The sequence below is a fragment of the Suricata suricatta genome, chromosome 2 (genome assembly GCF_006229205.1).
Source record: "Suricata suricatta isolate VVHF042 chromosome 2, meerkat_22Aug2017_6uvM2_HiC, whole genome shotgun sequence".
NCBI classification, from domain to species: Eukaryota; Metazoa; Chordata; class Mammalia; order Carnivora; family Herpestidae; genus Suricata; species Suricata suricatta.
In genome coordinates this window covers 59,146,411-59,163,024 of record NC_043701.1, presented here as the reverse complement: position 1 = coordinate 59,163,024, position 16,614 = coordinate 59,146,411, and the positions used below count along the sequence as shown (strand labels likewise).

The following is a 16,614-nucleotide window of genomic DNA, read 5'->3' as shown; positions in this document are numbered from 1 at the left end:
TGAAGCTATGAACCATCTATCTCTGTCACTTAGGAGGTTCCTGAACAGGTGCAAGTTTTTTAATCTCTTTCTGTCTCAAAATCCTCACTGAAAATAGAAGAGATAACAATTTCTATCTCAAAATTAAGTGCATACTAAATAACTGAAGTATTTCCATTTTCTTTTAACTGTTAAAAGAGGTTCTGGAATATAGTAAAGTTTGGGTAATGATTACTTCTTATTAGAACCATTTATCATTTCTCAAATGTAACATTCCATATGGCCAACCATTAGTAGTTGCCCCAACTTTCGTGGTGAAAATGGTTTAGTGACCATTCTTACGTAGGAACCTGGAAAATTAGTCAAATAGGATTTTAGGTTTTGGCATTTATTTTCCACATTCTTCATTTCCTCCATCCTTTCTCCAGCTTCTTTTAGGCAATGCCACCAATTCCTTTCTTGGGAACTGATTCTCATGGTTTTCCCTAAACAAAAAAGGACTCCCAGTGACATGTTGCACGTCTAGGAGAAAACTCTACTAGCAACAAATTCCAAAATATCATCTTCATTGCACATTTTGGTTGTTGACTTAAGTCTGGCTAGGAAGTTTTAAGCACTCTCCATGTAGTTGACCTAGTATACTTTCTGCTACAGCAAATTTACAAAACAAAGAAGATATTTGATTTTTTTTAGCCTTTTTCACTCCACTAGCAGACTGGATTCTGGGACAGACTGTCTGAAAAAGTGAATCTTCCAGATGTGTACCCACTGTGACTCGTTGACTGTGGCTTCATGAGTGACCCTCATACTGTCCTGACCAGGCTCTGCTGGGCTGGGCAGCAGGTCTGGGGTGACCCGTATTTGCTCATATATGGTGGAGCATGTTCTTATAAAGTTAACTACCCTAAGGGAGGTCAACGTGACTCAATAATACATTGAAACAACATGGACTATTTGTTTGGAAATATTTGTTCTTCTCTAAAAATCAATTCCTCCCTCCCTGAAATAAGTACACTTGAAGAATTGTTATGATGATCACAGAGTCCCTGGACAGATCCAACATCCAGCACAGTATCTGGTAGCCAATGGAGCAAAGTGGGGATGAATTCAACGTTGTTCACTGTCAGCACCTTCAGACTGAGCTTTTCACAATTACTGAACATCTCTGTGCACCTTACTGCTCTCTGAGATAATCTGACCATTTCAACACACAGTCTCCAAATAGGAATCCAAGTCAATAGGAAATTATGTCAACCCAGGTACACTTGGCCGGGCTAGGGACATCTGTGGGGGTATGTTGGGAGCCGCCAAGTTTCCTGGCTGCCTCAGGCAAGGATTATCACTCTCTAGGGAGTGAACCAGTAAACAAGATTTGCATCTGGAGGTTGGAGATTGCCATTTCCTGGTCAAAATAATTTTGGAGTCTGTCATGCTGGGCCAGACGTAGAGTGGTCAAGGTGCACAAAAGATCAAAACCGCATTTTGGATTATTCGGTGCTAGCTTCCCCTCCCCAGCATTTGCAGAGGCAAGTCTGGGCGCTTCTTTTGATATGCATTTGACTCTGTTTACCTGACAACGGATCCGGGTCAGTTTTCCGCCCCAAAATTCTGCATAAGAGGAATTATTTTCTTAATGAAAGAAGGAAGAAGGAAAAAAAGAATAAAGAAGCTAGAGGCTTGATCAGAAACCGTGTGCTGTCTTCACTCTCTCTGCATCTCCCTCCTGCCCTGTTTTTCTCTCCCTCCCTCAGGTGAAGGACCTGCCACAAAGCCAGGGATGAGCGCCCTGGACCTGGTGAGCTAGCGCACCGCGGCACCCACAAGTGCCACTCCAGCCTGGGGTGGAAGCGGATGGGCAGAGGAGCAGTCCCCGGACCCCGGGTTAAGACAGGGGTACATTGATGGGCATCAGAATTTTTTCCTCTTTCTACTGATAACGAGGCATCTCAGAACAAGAATTATATAGAGGGCTTCATGCAGTGCTTAGGACATAAGGAATTCTCAGTAAAAAATACCTACTATTAAATTCTCATAAGAATCTCATTATATTTGTTAGTTTTCAAAAAGAACCTAATTTTTTTTCTTGGTTGTGTGAAGTAAAGCTATCAAAGAAATCTGTTGACCTGTGGGCTACAAATGCTAATTCTACCACTTTCAGAATATAACAAGACATTTTGGATAATCACTCTGTAACTTGACTTTAGATACAAAAAAAAAGAGACAAAAACTACAGTAGATAGGAATGATCAGTTTTTGGTTGAAACAGTTCTATGTCGACTAAGGGTGGCAAGTAAGTAGAGTAGGAAAGACAGAAATGATAGATCAATTATAACAAAGGTGAGAGGCTGGGTTGTCGTTGACACTGTGAAAGTGGCAGACAATTCTCTAGTCTCTCTTCATAATATTTGAGACTGTTTCACTGCTATATACTTGTTCATTCTATTACAGGACATCAGGAACACAAACTTGGATTCATCATAAAATTGTTTCTGAAAGCACTATAATCATTTATCTACACAGATATCTCCTTTAGTTATTTATTTTGTTCTCCCTACATACTGAATATTTTCTTAATAACTCGACAAATACCTGGGAATCTCTGATGTAACTGAAGAATGAGTGACAAATAATCTACATGCTCCACCCTGCTGAGTTTATCAACTAGAAAAGCACATCTTGTTCTGTTAGAGGTGGGACCGTGGTGGTTTTGTGGAAAGTGAAATGAAAGGAACTACATAAAATCTCTTGAGACTTCAACTTGTTCTATTTATTTGGAGGCAGATATAACCTACTTACTTGACTGTTGAATTCATTCTTATGCTCCTCCAGATGGACTGTCTACCTTTCCTTACCTTGCCCTGGGCATTATGAGGCAGACCCTTATGGGCTGCATGGATCATCTTCCTTATTCTCTGGTTGCTGTTTGGAAGCAGTCAGTGGAAGCAGCAGCAAGAGGCTGGGAAGTGGGAGCAGAGTGAGCTCAGAGCTCCCTCCCAAAGGGGGTCTGCATCCTCGCAGGGACAGATAGTGCCATCTACCCCAGAGACCAAGGCTTATGCTCAGGAAAAACAGGTGCAGGTGGAAGTGACCATTCCCTTTTATTCCAGTGAACCCACTGGAGGGATTTGTGTCTTCTCCCCCACAGGTCTAAATCCAAATGCTTGGACATCTAGTGCCCAAGAAAAAGTCTATTTTTCATGGGACATCGTGATGTGTCTTTGAACATCAACTCCCATTGACCAACATTCCATGGAAATCAGAGCAAAGATGCCCATTAGTGTACTCAGTAGGGATTGGGGCCCAGAGCAGGGGGGAGATGCATGGAGTGTTGATCTGAGGGAGGAAACAATTTTCCCAGAACCCACCCTTTGTGCCCCACAACATCCAACCTTGTCCTGTAATGGGAGAGAAATCTGTACCCCCCAAGAGGAGGCATAGAGTCCTACTTGAAAGTCTATCTTCTTTTCAGTCTCCAGACAAAGAACACGTTGAGGCTGATTTTGTAGCAACCTTCCATGAAAGCTAGCAGACTATGTTTTCAGGCAATAAGAGTTGCAAACAACGTTGCTGAAGGAAACCTTGGTTGTGTGCAATGGTGTGTGCATGGCTGCTGGGGACCATCTCACTCCTGCCTCTGTGTCTGCACAAAAGTGACATAAAGAAACCAGGGAAGAAACAGCAGGGTGTTAATAAGAAGACTGAGTATTTGGGCCACTCTCTGTAGCACTTGGTGTCTGTCCTAAGCGGGGGAAAAGACACATTCAGCCCAGTACCTACTCGGATTCTCCAAGAATGGACCAGGTCTCTAATTAGGCTGATGGAGTCCGTGGGTATCAGAAGAGAAAATAGGATTTTGTTTTGTAAAATAAGTAAAGGTTGTTAGGGAAGAGGGGAGAAACATGATCAAGACAGAGCGAGCCTGTTTCAGGTCTTCCTAATCATCAGTTTTCACATGTTGTGTCTAAGTGCTCAATAATACATAAGGCTTTTAATGTTTAGTAACATGTGAAATCTTTTTAAAAATGCATCTTAAAATTCAAGTGGCGCCTGGGCAACTCTGTCAGTTGGGAGTCCAACTTTGGCTCAGGTCATGATCTCACGGTTTGTGGGTTTGAGCCCCATGTAAGACTTTGTGCTGACAGCTGGGAGCCTGGAGCTCGCTTTAGATTCTATGTCCTCTCTCTCTGCCCCTCCCCTTCTAATGCTCTGTCTCTATTGTTTCTCAAAAATAAATAAATGTTAAAAAAAATTTTTAAGGGGCGCCTGGGTGACTCAGTCAGTTAAGCGCCCGACTTCAGCCCAGGTCATGATATCACGGTTTTTGGGTTCAAGCCCCACATCCAGCTCTGTGCAGATAGTTCAGAATCTGGAGCCTGTTTTAGATCTGAGTCTCCCTCTCTCTCTGCCCCTCCCTCACACATGCTCTGTTTCTCTCTGTATCAATAATAAGTAAAAACAAACAAATAAATAAAACCAAATAAAATTCAAAAGCAATGCCAGTTTGTTATGAGACTAATTAGGGTGGAAGTGACATAGTAAAAAGGATCCTGATCTCAGTGTTTAGAATTTATCCCTCTATAGTGTGTCTTTTCCTCTATCCAAGGCTGTGTCCCAGAACCTATTCCTGGCATGAAAATAACCAGCACTCAGAAAAAAACACAAACAAAAACAGTCAACGTAGTTTTCCAGGTGCGCCTAGGCAGCTTTATAAGTGTGATTTCTAGGAGGACTCTGAGATAACAGACGTGACTCTTCCACAGCACTGGGGGGTGTGAGCAGGTGGTATTGGTTAATGTAACTATGAAAATTGTGCTTTGTAAGATGTTCTTACACTTTATGCAGCAGTAATTTGGTATTATAATATTGCTTCCATTACTTCTATTACTCCAAATCATTGCATGTCACCCACCTCAGGAATGAAACAAATGAATTGAGTCAAAATCATCAGGATTTTTCAAGCAGCCATGTATGCAAAGTACACTACCCATGAGGTAATGTGAGCCCATCAATAATATTCAAAACTGGGGGCACCTGGGGGGCTCATTGGTTAACCAGCCAATTTGGCTCAGGACACGGTCTTGCAGTCAGTGAGTTTGAGCCCCCACATTGAGCTCTGTGCTGACAGCTCAGAGACTGGTGTCTGCTTCAGATTCCATGTCTTCCTCTCTCTCTCCCCTACCCCTTTTATACTTTTTCTCTCACTCAAAAATAAACATTAACAAAAATTAAAAAGTAATAATATTCACAATATGAATCTCACCTCAACAAAGATAGAGTCCCTACTATACTCAGTATGTACTCCCCACTAAGTTCTTTTTAGTGCTTTTATGAATCAGCCTTTGAGACAACCATGTAATTAAAAACCTTTTCTTAAGGCAGGACTGGTTGGCCTCTGGCTGGTTTGTGTGGCCCAAGTGTCCCAGGTGAAGCTCACCTTCGCCTAAGGAGCAGGGCAGGCGGAGGAAATGACTCCAAACACAGACCTGTCTGTCCCTCCACATAGCGGTGTTTCCTCGGTGTACAAGGCCACTGTCATCTGAGGCTGTAAATCAAAATCACAGTGGATCCCTGTGGAACACTGAGATGGACTTGGACTTGGGATGACTTCTCATGGGAGTATCTTCATATTTAGCTAATTTCTCTCTAACGAAACTGTATTAGTCAGATCTGCCTCTGGGGAGTAGAGACTGAGAAGTTACAACGAGAGGAAGGGTTTCAGTTGTCTGAGGAAATGGGGACAACAAACAGGACCATCCCCCAAGAGAGGGAAGGGAAGTTTCTTCCCCCTCGACGCCCACCTTCACCTTGACCCAAAACCTCAGTAGAGGGTCCAGATGCTGTCTGGGCTCCTTCACAGGCAAGCATGCCTTAAATATACATCTTCAACCACAAAAACAGAAGCTCCTTGACATAGAGGAGGACCGAGTCAATCTGAGAGATGAATTTGCTTAAGTACATTTAGACATTCTTCTCAGTAATCATTTTTCCCAGTGCTATTCAGTTGTGCTCAGATCTCCCAGAGAGCTACACAGGAGGGACTTGTTCTTTTCTTAAATTTCTTTTCTTTTTTCTTTTTCTTTCTTTCTTTTTTTTTTTTGTTTGTTTGTTTGTTGTTGTTGTTGTTGTTGTTCTTTTGGTTTTTGTTCTGGTCCAGAGGTTGACTAATTTTATGAGAAGTTAGTGAACACAGTGATATATTTTTGGTATAATTTTGCTTTAACCCAGAAATCAGCCACACAACCGTAGCTGTTGAACCACCTCATTTTACAGATGAGAGAACAGAGGTCAGGGAGGCTGGTCCCCAAATCCCATGTGGAGTCACTTTCTAGAAGTGGAAGGTGGAGGGCCCGCGGGCTCATCCAGGGCTGAAGGGTCCACCTGCCCTGAGGTCCTCTCCCCCACAGGGGAGGAGGCGCCGGCCGCCCAGGGGAGGAGGGGCTGAGAAGTCGGCCACACTGCTGCCTGGGCTTCTGGTCATGGAGTCTCTCACTGCACAGCCACCAGCAGTGGGCGGGGCAGCAGCGCAGAGACTGGGGGCAGGAGCAGACTCCCAGCTCCAGCTGCACCCCTTCTGTGGGGGAGTCCCCAGAGGGTCTCTCAGCCTTGAAATTATTTGCATGATACTTTATTGATACTTTATTCCCGCATTCCTCATTGGAGATGGTCAGATCCTGAAATCGCCAGTCGTCACAGTTCTACTTAACAGAAATAAATGTATTTGAGACACAATTTGAGACAATAATTTAAAAAATTTACAAAACAAAGAAATATGGAGCAAGGTGAAAGAAATAATTCCAGGACTAATTTTATGTAGTGAATTTCACCTAAATAATATTTCAATGTGTAACTAATATAGAAAATATTAAGAAGATATTTCATCTTTTTTTTTTTTTGGTTGTAGTCTCCAGAACATGACTTGGTTTTTTTTTTAATTATTTTTTTAATGTTTTATTTATTTTTGATACAGAGAGAGACAGAGCATGAGAGGGGGAGGGTAAGAGAGAGAGGGAGACACAGAACGGGAAGCAGGCTCCAGGCTCTGAGCTAGCTGTCAGCACAGAGCCTGATGGGGGCTCAAACCCACGAACGTGAGATCTGACCTGAGCCGAAATCAGAGGCTTAACCAACTGAGCCACCCAGGTGCCCCCAGAACATGACTTGTACGCTATAGCCACAGTCGATCTCTGCGTGGACTAGTGCTCAGTAGCCACACGTGACTGGTGCCTAGTGCTTGTGGCTCCTGCACTGAGCAGCTCAGATTCTGCTCCAGATGCTTCAGATACTCTGCCCTGGACCATCTTGAGAAAAGTGCCTCCAAGGGGTACCTGGGTGGCTCAGTCCATTAAACGCTGAATTTGGCTCAGATCATGATCTCATCCATGCCTCATGAGTTCCAGCCCTGCACTGGGCTCTGTGCTGACAGCTCAAAGCTCAAAGTCCCTCTTTCTCTGACCTTGCCAGATCATGCGCTCCTTCCCCTCTCTCTCTCTCTCTCTCTCTCTCTCTCTCTCTCTCTCTCTCTCTCTCTCATTAATATACATTTTTTAAAAATTCCTCCAGAATGGACTGCTCACAGGTTTTACACCAGGCTGCACCAGGGGCTCCTTAGCCTCCTGGATTATGTGCTGTGGACCCATGGAAGGGACGTCCGAGAGGGTCCGGGGTAGTGACAGTTGACCTCAGGAAGCCCCAGGGACTCAGCAACCCTGGGATATCCAAGCTTGAGCGCCCTGGGAGAGGGGACTTTTTGCGCAGGGAGCAGAGGGGAACGCATGGCTGTGAGCTTCCCAGGCAGCGCAGTAGTATGCGCCCTCGTCCCGCTTCTCCAGCTTCAGCAGTGACAGTTCACAGCTGTAGGTGTTCCTGACTCTCTTGGCAGTGATCTTGTCTGATCTGTAGCCTCCATATCTCTGCACATATGACCTTGACATATCCAGCATGAGGATCCTCTTGGGAGCGCTCCCCTCCTGGTGGAGGTACCAGTGGATGTAGCTGACAGATTCGCTGGCTGTGCAGAGCAAGGTGGCTGAGCCTCCCAGGCGCCCGACGACCACAGTCGGCTGATTCAGACTGAGCGCTGCCACTCCACCTGCAAGGGGCACAGCAGTGAGTCAGGGAAGGATAGGAGCCTCAGGTCGCCCTGTGCCCCCTGCACTGGGGAAGGAGTCAGGACTTACCGGGAAGAAGGAGGGTGCACAGGAAGGCGAGGGGACCCAGCATGGTTCTGTTTCCCACCTGCTGGAGAGCAGCCCAGGGGACCTCCCAGCTGCGCCTGCTGGAAGGAGACTGACTGGGTGGGGGGCCGTGGGCAGGTTGGGGTCTGAGCTCTGCTTCACTGAGGCCCTGAAGGTACTGTTGACAGGGAGGCAGGAGGGAGGGAGGGGCCAGAGGGCAGGCGCAGGTCTGCCCACAAGGGGGAGGGGACCCCCAATGGTCAGGTGCTGAGAAACCCTGAGGAACATTGGTGCAGTTAGAGCACCGCTAACCAGCAAGTTTTGAGTTTTGATTGGACATCGGACTTCAACCCAGCACTCATTTGTTTCTGCTCAGTATCTCCTCCAGGCTGCATGCCTGAGGGGACCTAGGTGGGATGTTCGCCCGGTCTGGCTGCGGACAAACCTCAAGGCTCAAATGGCCACTAGGTATTAACAGAGCCATGGGTCCGCACCTGCTTGGGAGTTGGGGACCCGCACGGGGCAGCAGTCTCTCGTTAAATGGCCTGCGGGTCCGTGAGCTGGCTTAAAGAGTTGTCCCCAGAGGCGCCATCGGAAGATTCAATGCTCTTGAGTAACAGAATAGATGTGTAGTCTGAGGCAAACTTGTTCTCCTCCTTCTCCTCATCTGTCCAAAGGCACCTCGTTAGTTTGCAGGCAGAGTAAACAGGAAGTGTGAGCAAAGCATGTGGCCTGTCCCTGATGCATGGACACTGCTCAGGAAATGTAGGGGTTTGGTTTTCACCTCAAAACTGGACTGCTTGCAGTCAATGATTTCTGTGGTCCATATAGTGCAAAATCATAGGGAATATTACTCTTCTGGAAAATCAGGGGCGTGTGTGAGTGTGTGTGTGTGTGTGTGTGTGTGTGTGTGTGTGTGTGTATGACTAAAGAAGGAAGCCTGCACTGACTTATGGGCGATGCAGACCAGGAGGCGAGACCACCAGTGCAGTCCAGAGGTCCCAGGTCAGATCCTCAGAAATGGTAAAGGCTGGACCTTGGGAAGAGTCAGCTGAGGAAGGCATCTGAAATGAAGCTTTGAGAAATAGAGGGAGCATTGACTTCTGACTGAAATGAAGGTTCCTTTTCAGCAATGCCAAGTATACCAGGGACTCCTGGGTATAGTTATGGTGATTACCTATGCTAAGTACAGCCTGACAGCCTGGAGGGAGAGGGCAGTGAGGAGGGCCAGGAAGGGGACTTGGCTGGGTTGCAGGGTTGGGTCCTTCAGCACCCTTGACCAGACCCAGCTCCTGAGCTCCTCCTCCTGGGAAAAACTAGAAGGCTGACATGCTGAGCTGTAACCAGGATTCAAGGCTCAAGGGTCCCAAAAATGCAGGCTTTGTGGTTGTGCTGAGTGGGTGAAGTGTTGACTACAATACTCTGCTAAAAGAATATTCCAGACCATCATTCAGACTCTCAGCAGGTGTCTAGGGCAGCTGTGCTAAGGTGTTAAGTGGAAAAGAGAATGACAGTGGGGTTAGACATCTGCACAGGAAAGAAGTGAAAATAGTCTCCATATAGAAGGGGAACAATGTGTGTGATAAGGCACTGGATGAAAATATTTCTTCCCGCTTTCTCTGTTTTCTAGATTTTCAGTGATGATAGGAAAATCTTACTTTAGGGAGAAAATCCACAACCTTCTATTCTTTTATTTAAACAAATGTTATTTCACATTAGCAGCATTCAAAACTCTTTCTCTCAATGAGTGTTACCATATTTGTTCAAATCCTTCTCAGATTAAAGGCTCAGGAACTGGGGACATGACCAGCCTGACTGTTGAATGAAGTCTGACCCAAACCTCCAGCCAAATCCTCTCTTGTAAAACAATTTAGTTTGTAGAATGTGATGTCCTCTATTCAAAGAAGAATAATCCATTAATTGGGGAGTTCAGTGCCAGGGTTTGGGCCAAGGTGGTAGCTTTATAAATAAATATGATCAGCCTGAAATCAGTACAATGTAATTCTTATAACGATTTATTCCCATAACATGTCAAGGTAATTACAACAACCACATTTGACAGATCAGCTGTTGAAGTCATAAAATGTTTCACTACTTTTTTGGGTCACAGAAGTAATGGAGCCTTGATTCAAACCCAAGTCTAAGAAATTCCAAAACCCATCACACCATCCATTTCTTATAGATGCAACTGCATATATATGTATATAATTTCTTTTAACTATAAGGACTAGGGAGTCTTGAAGAAAAATTCAGAGAGATTGCAGAACCCAGAAAGACTCTCCTATGCCAATAAGCAAAGAGCATAAGTTATTCTTGAAGAGCAGTCATGCATTGAACAGTACTGGATCTCAGAACACAACAGACATTCTTCTATTAGTGAATTAATATCTTCTTCCCTTTTGTAAGAGTTTAATTTTCATAAGGTCATGACAGAAACCATTAGTCCATTAAATAATAGCAAATACACCTAATTGAATGTCAAACATTGTACATATTGATTACGTCCTTTCAAGCATGAAATGGGTGTTATTCATCCCATTCTGCAGATGAGACAGATGCTTCAGGAGGTTCAGTAACTTACTTGAGATTGCCGAGCTAAGAAAGAGCACACCAAGAACTAACTTCAAGTTCTTCAGGTTAAGGACACGTGCCCCTGGTCATCTGCTTGGATGTTTGTGATTCAAGGATTAATTTCTGTCTTCATTGAGCAGTTGCTTCAAATGTAATTTGTGATCTTGTTCTATTTCCTGTTTGTCTTCAATAAGGAGCTTTCTGCATAAAATCTATGGTAGTTTGCTAGTTACCTGCGCTGACATCTAGCACCCCCTGTTGGCCATTGCAGGGATGACACACACATTATAGTCTTCTGTAGCAGAGCCCAGTGGAAGAGCCCAGATGCTAGTCAGGAAACTCGTTTTTCCAATTGTGTACTCAGGGTGCCTGGGAGTTTTAAGTACGGGGCTCCTCTTTGCAAGTTCCCCTTTTCCGCAGCTTCAAATGAGAGGATTGACTGATATGTTTGGTGTCTTATGTACCTGTGAAAACTACAGAGAATTCCTAGTGAATAATGCATCTTTATGTGTCTTTAAATGGCTTCATGGCATTCCTGTCAATCCGTGTCAATCCATCCGTCTGTCCATTAGGTTCACTGTCCCTCTGTGCTGCTCCTTCTGCCACTGGTTGCAGCCACTGGACGAATCCATCCACCATCACTGACAGGCACTTGTACTGCTGCGCATACTGGCTGTCACCTGCAAGGCTGTCACTACCACAGCAGGGTCTCTGCACGCTGGGAGTAACGAGTCCCTGGGAATGTCATCCAGGTCACTGGCACCGGGAAACACACACACACGTTCTCAATGAACACCACCGGTGCTGTGTTATCTGACACTGAAGTTTTTATCAACCTGATGGCACCAAACAGGGTCACATTGTTGTAGCAGGTCATTGCTCTGGGTTTCTATACCTGGCGCCCACTGAAGTCTCTCCCTCAGAGACGTGGCTGTCCGTGTCCTTCAGACACAGCAGGAAGGAGGCTGGCAGCAGAGGGCTGACATGTCTGGTGGGGCCCGGCTGCCTGGGCCATTCCTGGGCCCTGCCTTTTCCTGGCCGTGCGCCCTGGACCCAGCTCTCCTATCACTGTTTCTCAGCTTCCGCGTCTGCGCAAAGGGAACCCAGCCAGCACCTCACACGTGTGTGAGGATTAAATAACAACACATGCAGAACACGTAGGAGACTGGCGATCAAGGCTGTTATTGTCCTATTACCATTAACACTGATTCGTTACTCTTACAAATACAAATCAATACAAATATGCATAAAACAAATGTAATTTTAATACAGTCTCACAAATATATTACAGATAAAAATAAAGATAAAATGATACAAACTTTAAATTATTAAAACTAACTAGGATTATAGTAATTGTTACAAAGTACTCATTGAGTTGAACACCTTTAGGTGTCTTACATAATTATCCTTTCTGAGTTTTAGCTGTTATAAATATCCTCAGCTAATCTATCAAATGTCTTACCTTTGTCTAAAGCACTTATTAAATAAAGAGTCTCAGTTTTGTGGTCGAATTTGTTTGACCATATACTTTGGGTACTTAGTTGTCCTGATCAAGGCACCTTGTCCTTCTCTGATATCATAAAAGCCTTCTATCATTTCTTTACATGCAGTTTGAGATTTCCCTCCACGCTGATCCTGGTGTTAGTGAGTCTGGACATCCCTGAACTCATCACTCACTGAGTCTCTCGTGTATTTGCTCCTCACACTTGTACATCTGGTCCCTGCAGCAGAGTCAGAACACGGAGAAGGTCGGTAGAGACGTTATCAGGTGCTGGGGAGATGGAGAACTACGTTGTCCTGTTTCTACAGCAAACGCAGTAAGGAACCTGGATGGGTGCTGGTGGAGGATGATGTTCACTCCGGATGAGCTTACGCTGAGCACCGTTATGTAGGGAAAAAAGAGTATCAAATGAAAGGTATTAAGAATTCTCTTGTATAAACATTGGGCCAGTTTGGACTCCTCTAATCTATATATTCATTAATATTATGTTCCTATATACCTAAATATCTCTACAGAAAAGTGACCCCAAAGTGGGGCTGGTGTGAGAAGCATTGCTGATTATGAAGGTGGTCAGATATGGGCTGATGCATGGACATTAGGACCACAATGCACGAGTGCCAGCCTGTAAACTTAATTAGTGTCAGAATGTAAAATGCCTCCTCTTCCAGGTATATCTCTTTGGCTGAGTGGTGTGTGTGTGTGTGTGTGTGTGTGTGTGTGTGTGTGTGTGTGTGGTGATGTACAACACATACTGACCCTGCACTTGGTTTATACTTCCTGAGCTTGACCTCCATTCTGTCAGTCAAGGCCACTGTGGGCATCACTCAGGTCAACTCTCATGGGGCTAGGGTCCTAGTTGGGGGAAGGAGGGACAAGGGCCAGGTCCTGTGGGATTGTGTGTGGGCTCCCCAACCACCAGGGAGAGCCCTGTCTCTGTATTTCAGGGGTCCTTCCCTTGTAGGCTGGGCCTTGTCAGGAACAAACCTTAGTGCCCAACACACCAGCCTGCTAGACCTTGGAAGGTCTTGGAAGGAAGAGAATCGCCTCCTAGATGAAGGAGAAAGGCGAGCGTGAGCAGCCATTCCAGGGCCTGGCACCACGGAACAGCCCACCTTGGTCCAGTCTCCATTGAGGGGCTGGAGACAGTGAAGTGGGAAGGGCCTCTAATCCTTCTGAAGTGTTCTTGCTTAAATACCAATTACTGCTTTGTCTGTGTAGCTTAGTCATAGCCAAGATTAGATAGGGATTGTGTTCAGGCACCTTGATTAAAGCTTCAACCCTCTGCCAAATGGTTCTTTGGCATGACTTGGGTAGCACACTTACATTGTAGGCAATCAGCACATAGACTGGATGTGCTAACGTGTAAGTCCTCCTAGCGTACACTTTTTCTGAGTATTTTCATGGTGCCTCTGCATATGCTTGTCATCTAAAGGTCACACAGGATGCAGGGCTGGCTGGAGCTCTGTGGGTCTCCCCTAAGCATGCACACAGCTGCAGCCATGACCTCAACCGCAGAGCTGCCCAGTGCCCAGCTCCCCTCCTGTGCACCCGAGTCTGTTGGTTCACCCTCACATCACTCCCCGCCCCAATCATTTGAACTCCCTCACACTGTGTGAGTTTGCTGCCTGTCCCCATGGCCTGGCCTGTCTTGGAAGAACCTTCATGTCCAGGGAGCCGGGTGTTGGACGGTGGGGGAGGAATGGGAGCCTCTTCAGGCCAGAGCACCTCACTTGTTCCCTGATCTGCAGCCTCTTAGCATAAACATGTCTCAGATTGTGGCATGAATTTAGACATGTCTCAACTACATAAATGGTTAGTTTGGTTGATCTAGTCCAGTTTGGTAGTTGGTTTTCAAGAAGATTTGTTGACCATGGCTAGAAGGCCTGTCTCACGTCACTTTTATATTATGCAAAGCATACATGTTATTATGTTGAAATTAAATGTTTGGCTTTAGTTAGCACTCTCAAATAATTCCAAGACATTTTGGCTCCTTGTGGCTCAAGTGCCATTACCCTGACAGGTGGAGAGTAAGCCCTGAAACAGGAAGACATGGTATGACCATCTTCCTAGACTCCTGTCCAAGTGGGAATGCATTTCATCTGACCCTGAGTGTCCACAGCCATTGAATAGGTTGGAAAGTGAAGCCTTCCAACAGCCATACTGTACCTATTTATGTCACACAAACTTCACCTGAACAGTGTGCCATTTATGAGGTTTAGATTTGAGACACAGTCTTTTCTTAAGATTCTCTGCTTTTCATTCTCCTGGACCAGATTTGTTTTGGCTCTCAGGCAACAGACATTTTCAGGAAAGGAAAATGTCCAATTCGAGGTGTGTTATCTGGTAAGAGGAGAGCAAAGGTGAGGCAGGCTGCTTCCCTCGTGTGTGAGGAGGCGCCCTTGGTCTTCCAATGACCTTTTTTTTAATTTCTCTTCCCTGACTGTGAGCCTAACATATGCTTTTTGTAAAAATGTTTATAGAACAATAATCAAAGAAACTTCCCTTCATAATATTCGGCCACATCAGCGTTGACAGTTTCACTTGTCCCCTACTCATTTTGTGTTTGTAATTTCACATTATCGTGGCTCTACTGTCTACATACTTATTCACTGTTTTAAAATTATAATTTAAAAATAATAATGTCACTTTGTGACCAAAACTTTGGAATATCCTGACATGATTGCAGTCATCTGGTTATTTTCTTCTCATCTTTCTGATTTTCACATATGGATTTGGGTTTTTATTTTTGTAAATCTATTCCAATAGGGTATACAGTTTTTTCACTGTGTATTTGATTTTGCTTCATTTGTGAGCATTTTCCATGATGTGTAACCTACATACATATAATTTTGTGTGAATACTGATTATTTCATGGAAGTAAAATAATTATTTAACTTTTCTTCTGTTCTCAGACATTTAGATTTTTTTCTATGTTTTGGAAGGATAAGGGACATAATGGAAAAGAAGTATTATTTTGCCATAGGTGTTTCCTGAGGAAATGTCTACAGAGTGTATCAACAGGGTCAAAGGTGCATTTGTGCCGGCCAGATCAGTCCATGTGTGCTTGTTCTAAGAATGGATGAACTGACAGAAGTGCCATCAGGAGGGCTGGGGGAACTTGTGGCTTAACCAGAAAGAGCTTCTCATGGTGGAGAAAGGGGTGAGGGGGGTCTGCCGATTCTGGACTCTGGACTCAAATAGCATTAACTCAGTGCTGTGGTCAGATTTAGATTTTCCCATCTCAGGAGTAGAGCTCATGTACACCAGGCCCACAGTAGACACCTAAGCTGGATGTCAGTGTATAATTTAATCTAGAAAAAGCACTCTCCTGCACATGCTGTGCTGACACAGTAGCATGAGGCCCATGTTCACGGAAGCCAAGTCTCACCCAGAAGTTGGCTCTCAAGCACAGAAGAAGAGAAAAGGAGTCTATGGTTAAAACGCATTGTGAAGTCAAACCTTGAAAGCCTAAAGCAGCAACCTTCAACAATAGAGTTTTGTCTCCCCAGAGACTGGGCAGTTTGGGTCCCAGGACAGGGCACCCTCTCTGTACCATGCTTCAGTGGGGTGGGGGTGGGGACACTTAGTCTTGTGTTCAATAGCTGAACAGCCCTCCTCTGCTGGACCCCATCACACGTATTTGACGTGCATGTCTTCTACAAAGCTTGCTCTGACTAAGCTGGACTCTACAGTCTGCTGTCCTGTAGAAGGACTTAGATGAGTCACTATGTGACATTCAGTTACACAATTGTTCAGGACGTCCATATGTCTGTGCTCTTGTGAGGAAAGAAGCACCTCACTGTTTCCATGTCTACAGTCTCCCTGTGCTAGTAGAGTCATGGGCACTGGTCTTGTGACAACCCGTCTACACTGAAAGATGAAACTGAAAAATATGAGCCTCAGGAAATCACATGCAATGGAAAAGTACAGGTCCTTGGTGGATGTCAGGATTTCCCGGGGCTACAAGAAGTCTGAGTGCTGTTTCCTGCAGAACAGTGTCATCGGACTGGACTGAAGGAGCAGTGTCTCAACAGTCCTGGGCATATGATTCCCAGTTCATGAAGCAGCTACTTGGAATGAGCTTGGTATAATATAGGGGAACCCCTCACCCACAGCCTCAGAGTACGTTTGACAGCAATCCTATGTGTGTGTGCAGATGGAGTTTTCTTTTATTAGCTGTGGCCTTGGGGAAGGGCGCAAAGCCGGCTGTGGTTTAACCGCCCTTACTGTATCACTCAGCACCCAGCCCCAGCTTGCACAGCCCCAACCAGTAGGGGCCGGTTTGACTTCAGGTATTTTCCACGAATCAACCACAGTTGACAGAGCACAGAGACAAGAAAAGCCTGAGAAAATAAAACACCACCACCGCGCCAGCGCCCTCCTGCCCCC

General features: G+C 45.2%; 1 gene segment (V, D, J or C); it reads right to left on the bottom strand.

Annotated features, from left to right (window-relative positions):
- Positions 1–8,333, bottom strand: part of LOC115281440 — a 28,936-nt gene extending 20,603 nt beyond the window's left edge. Inside the window, 2 exon segments of the C gene segment in view lie at positions 7,760–8,068; positions 8,157–8,333. Of these exon segments, the coding sequence occupies positions 7,760–8,068; positions 8,157–8,199 (352 nt within the window).
- Between the last annotated feature and the right edge of the window lie 8,281 nt (positions 8,334–16,614).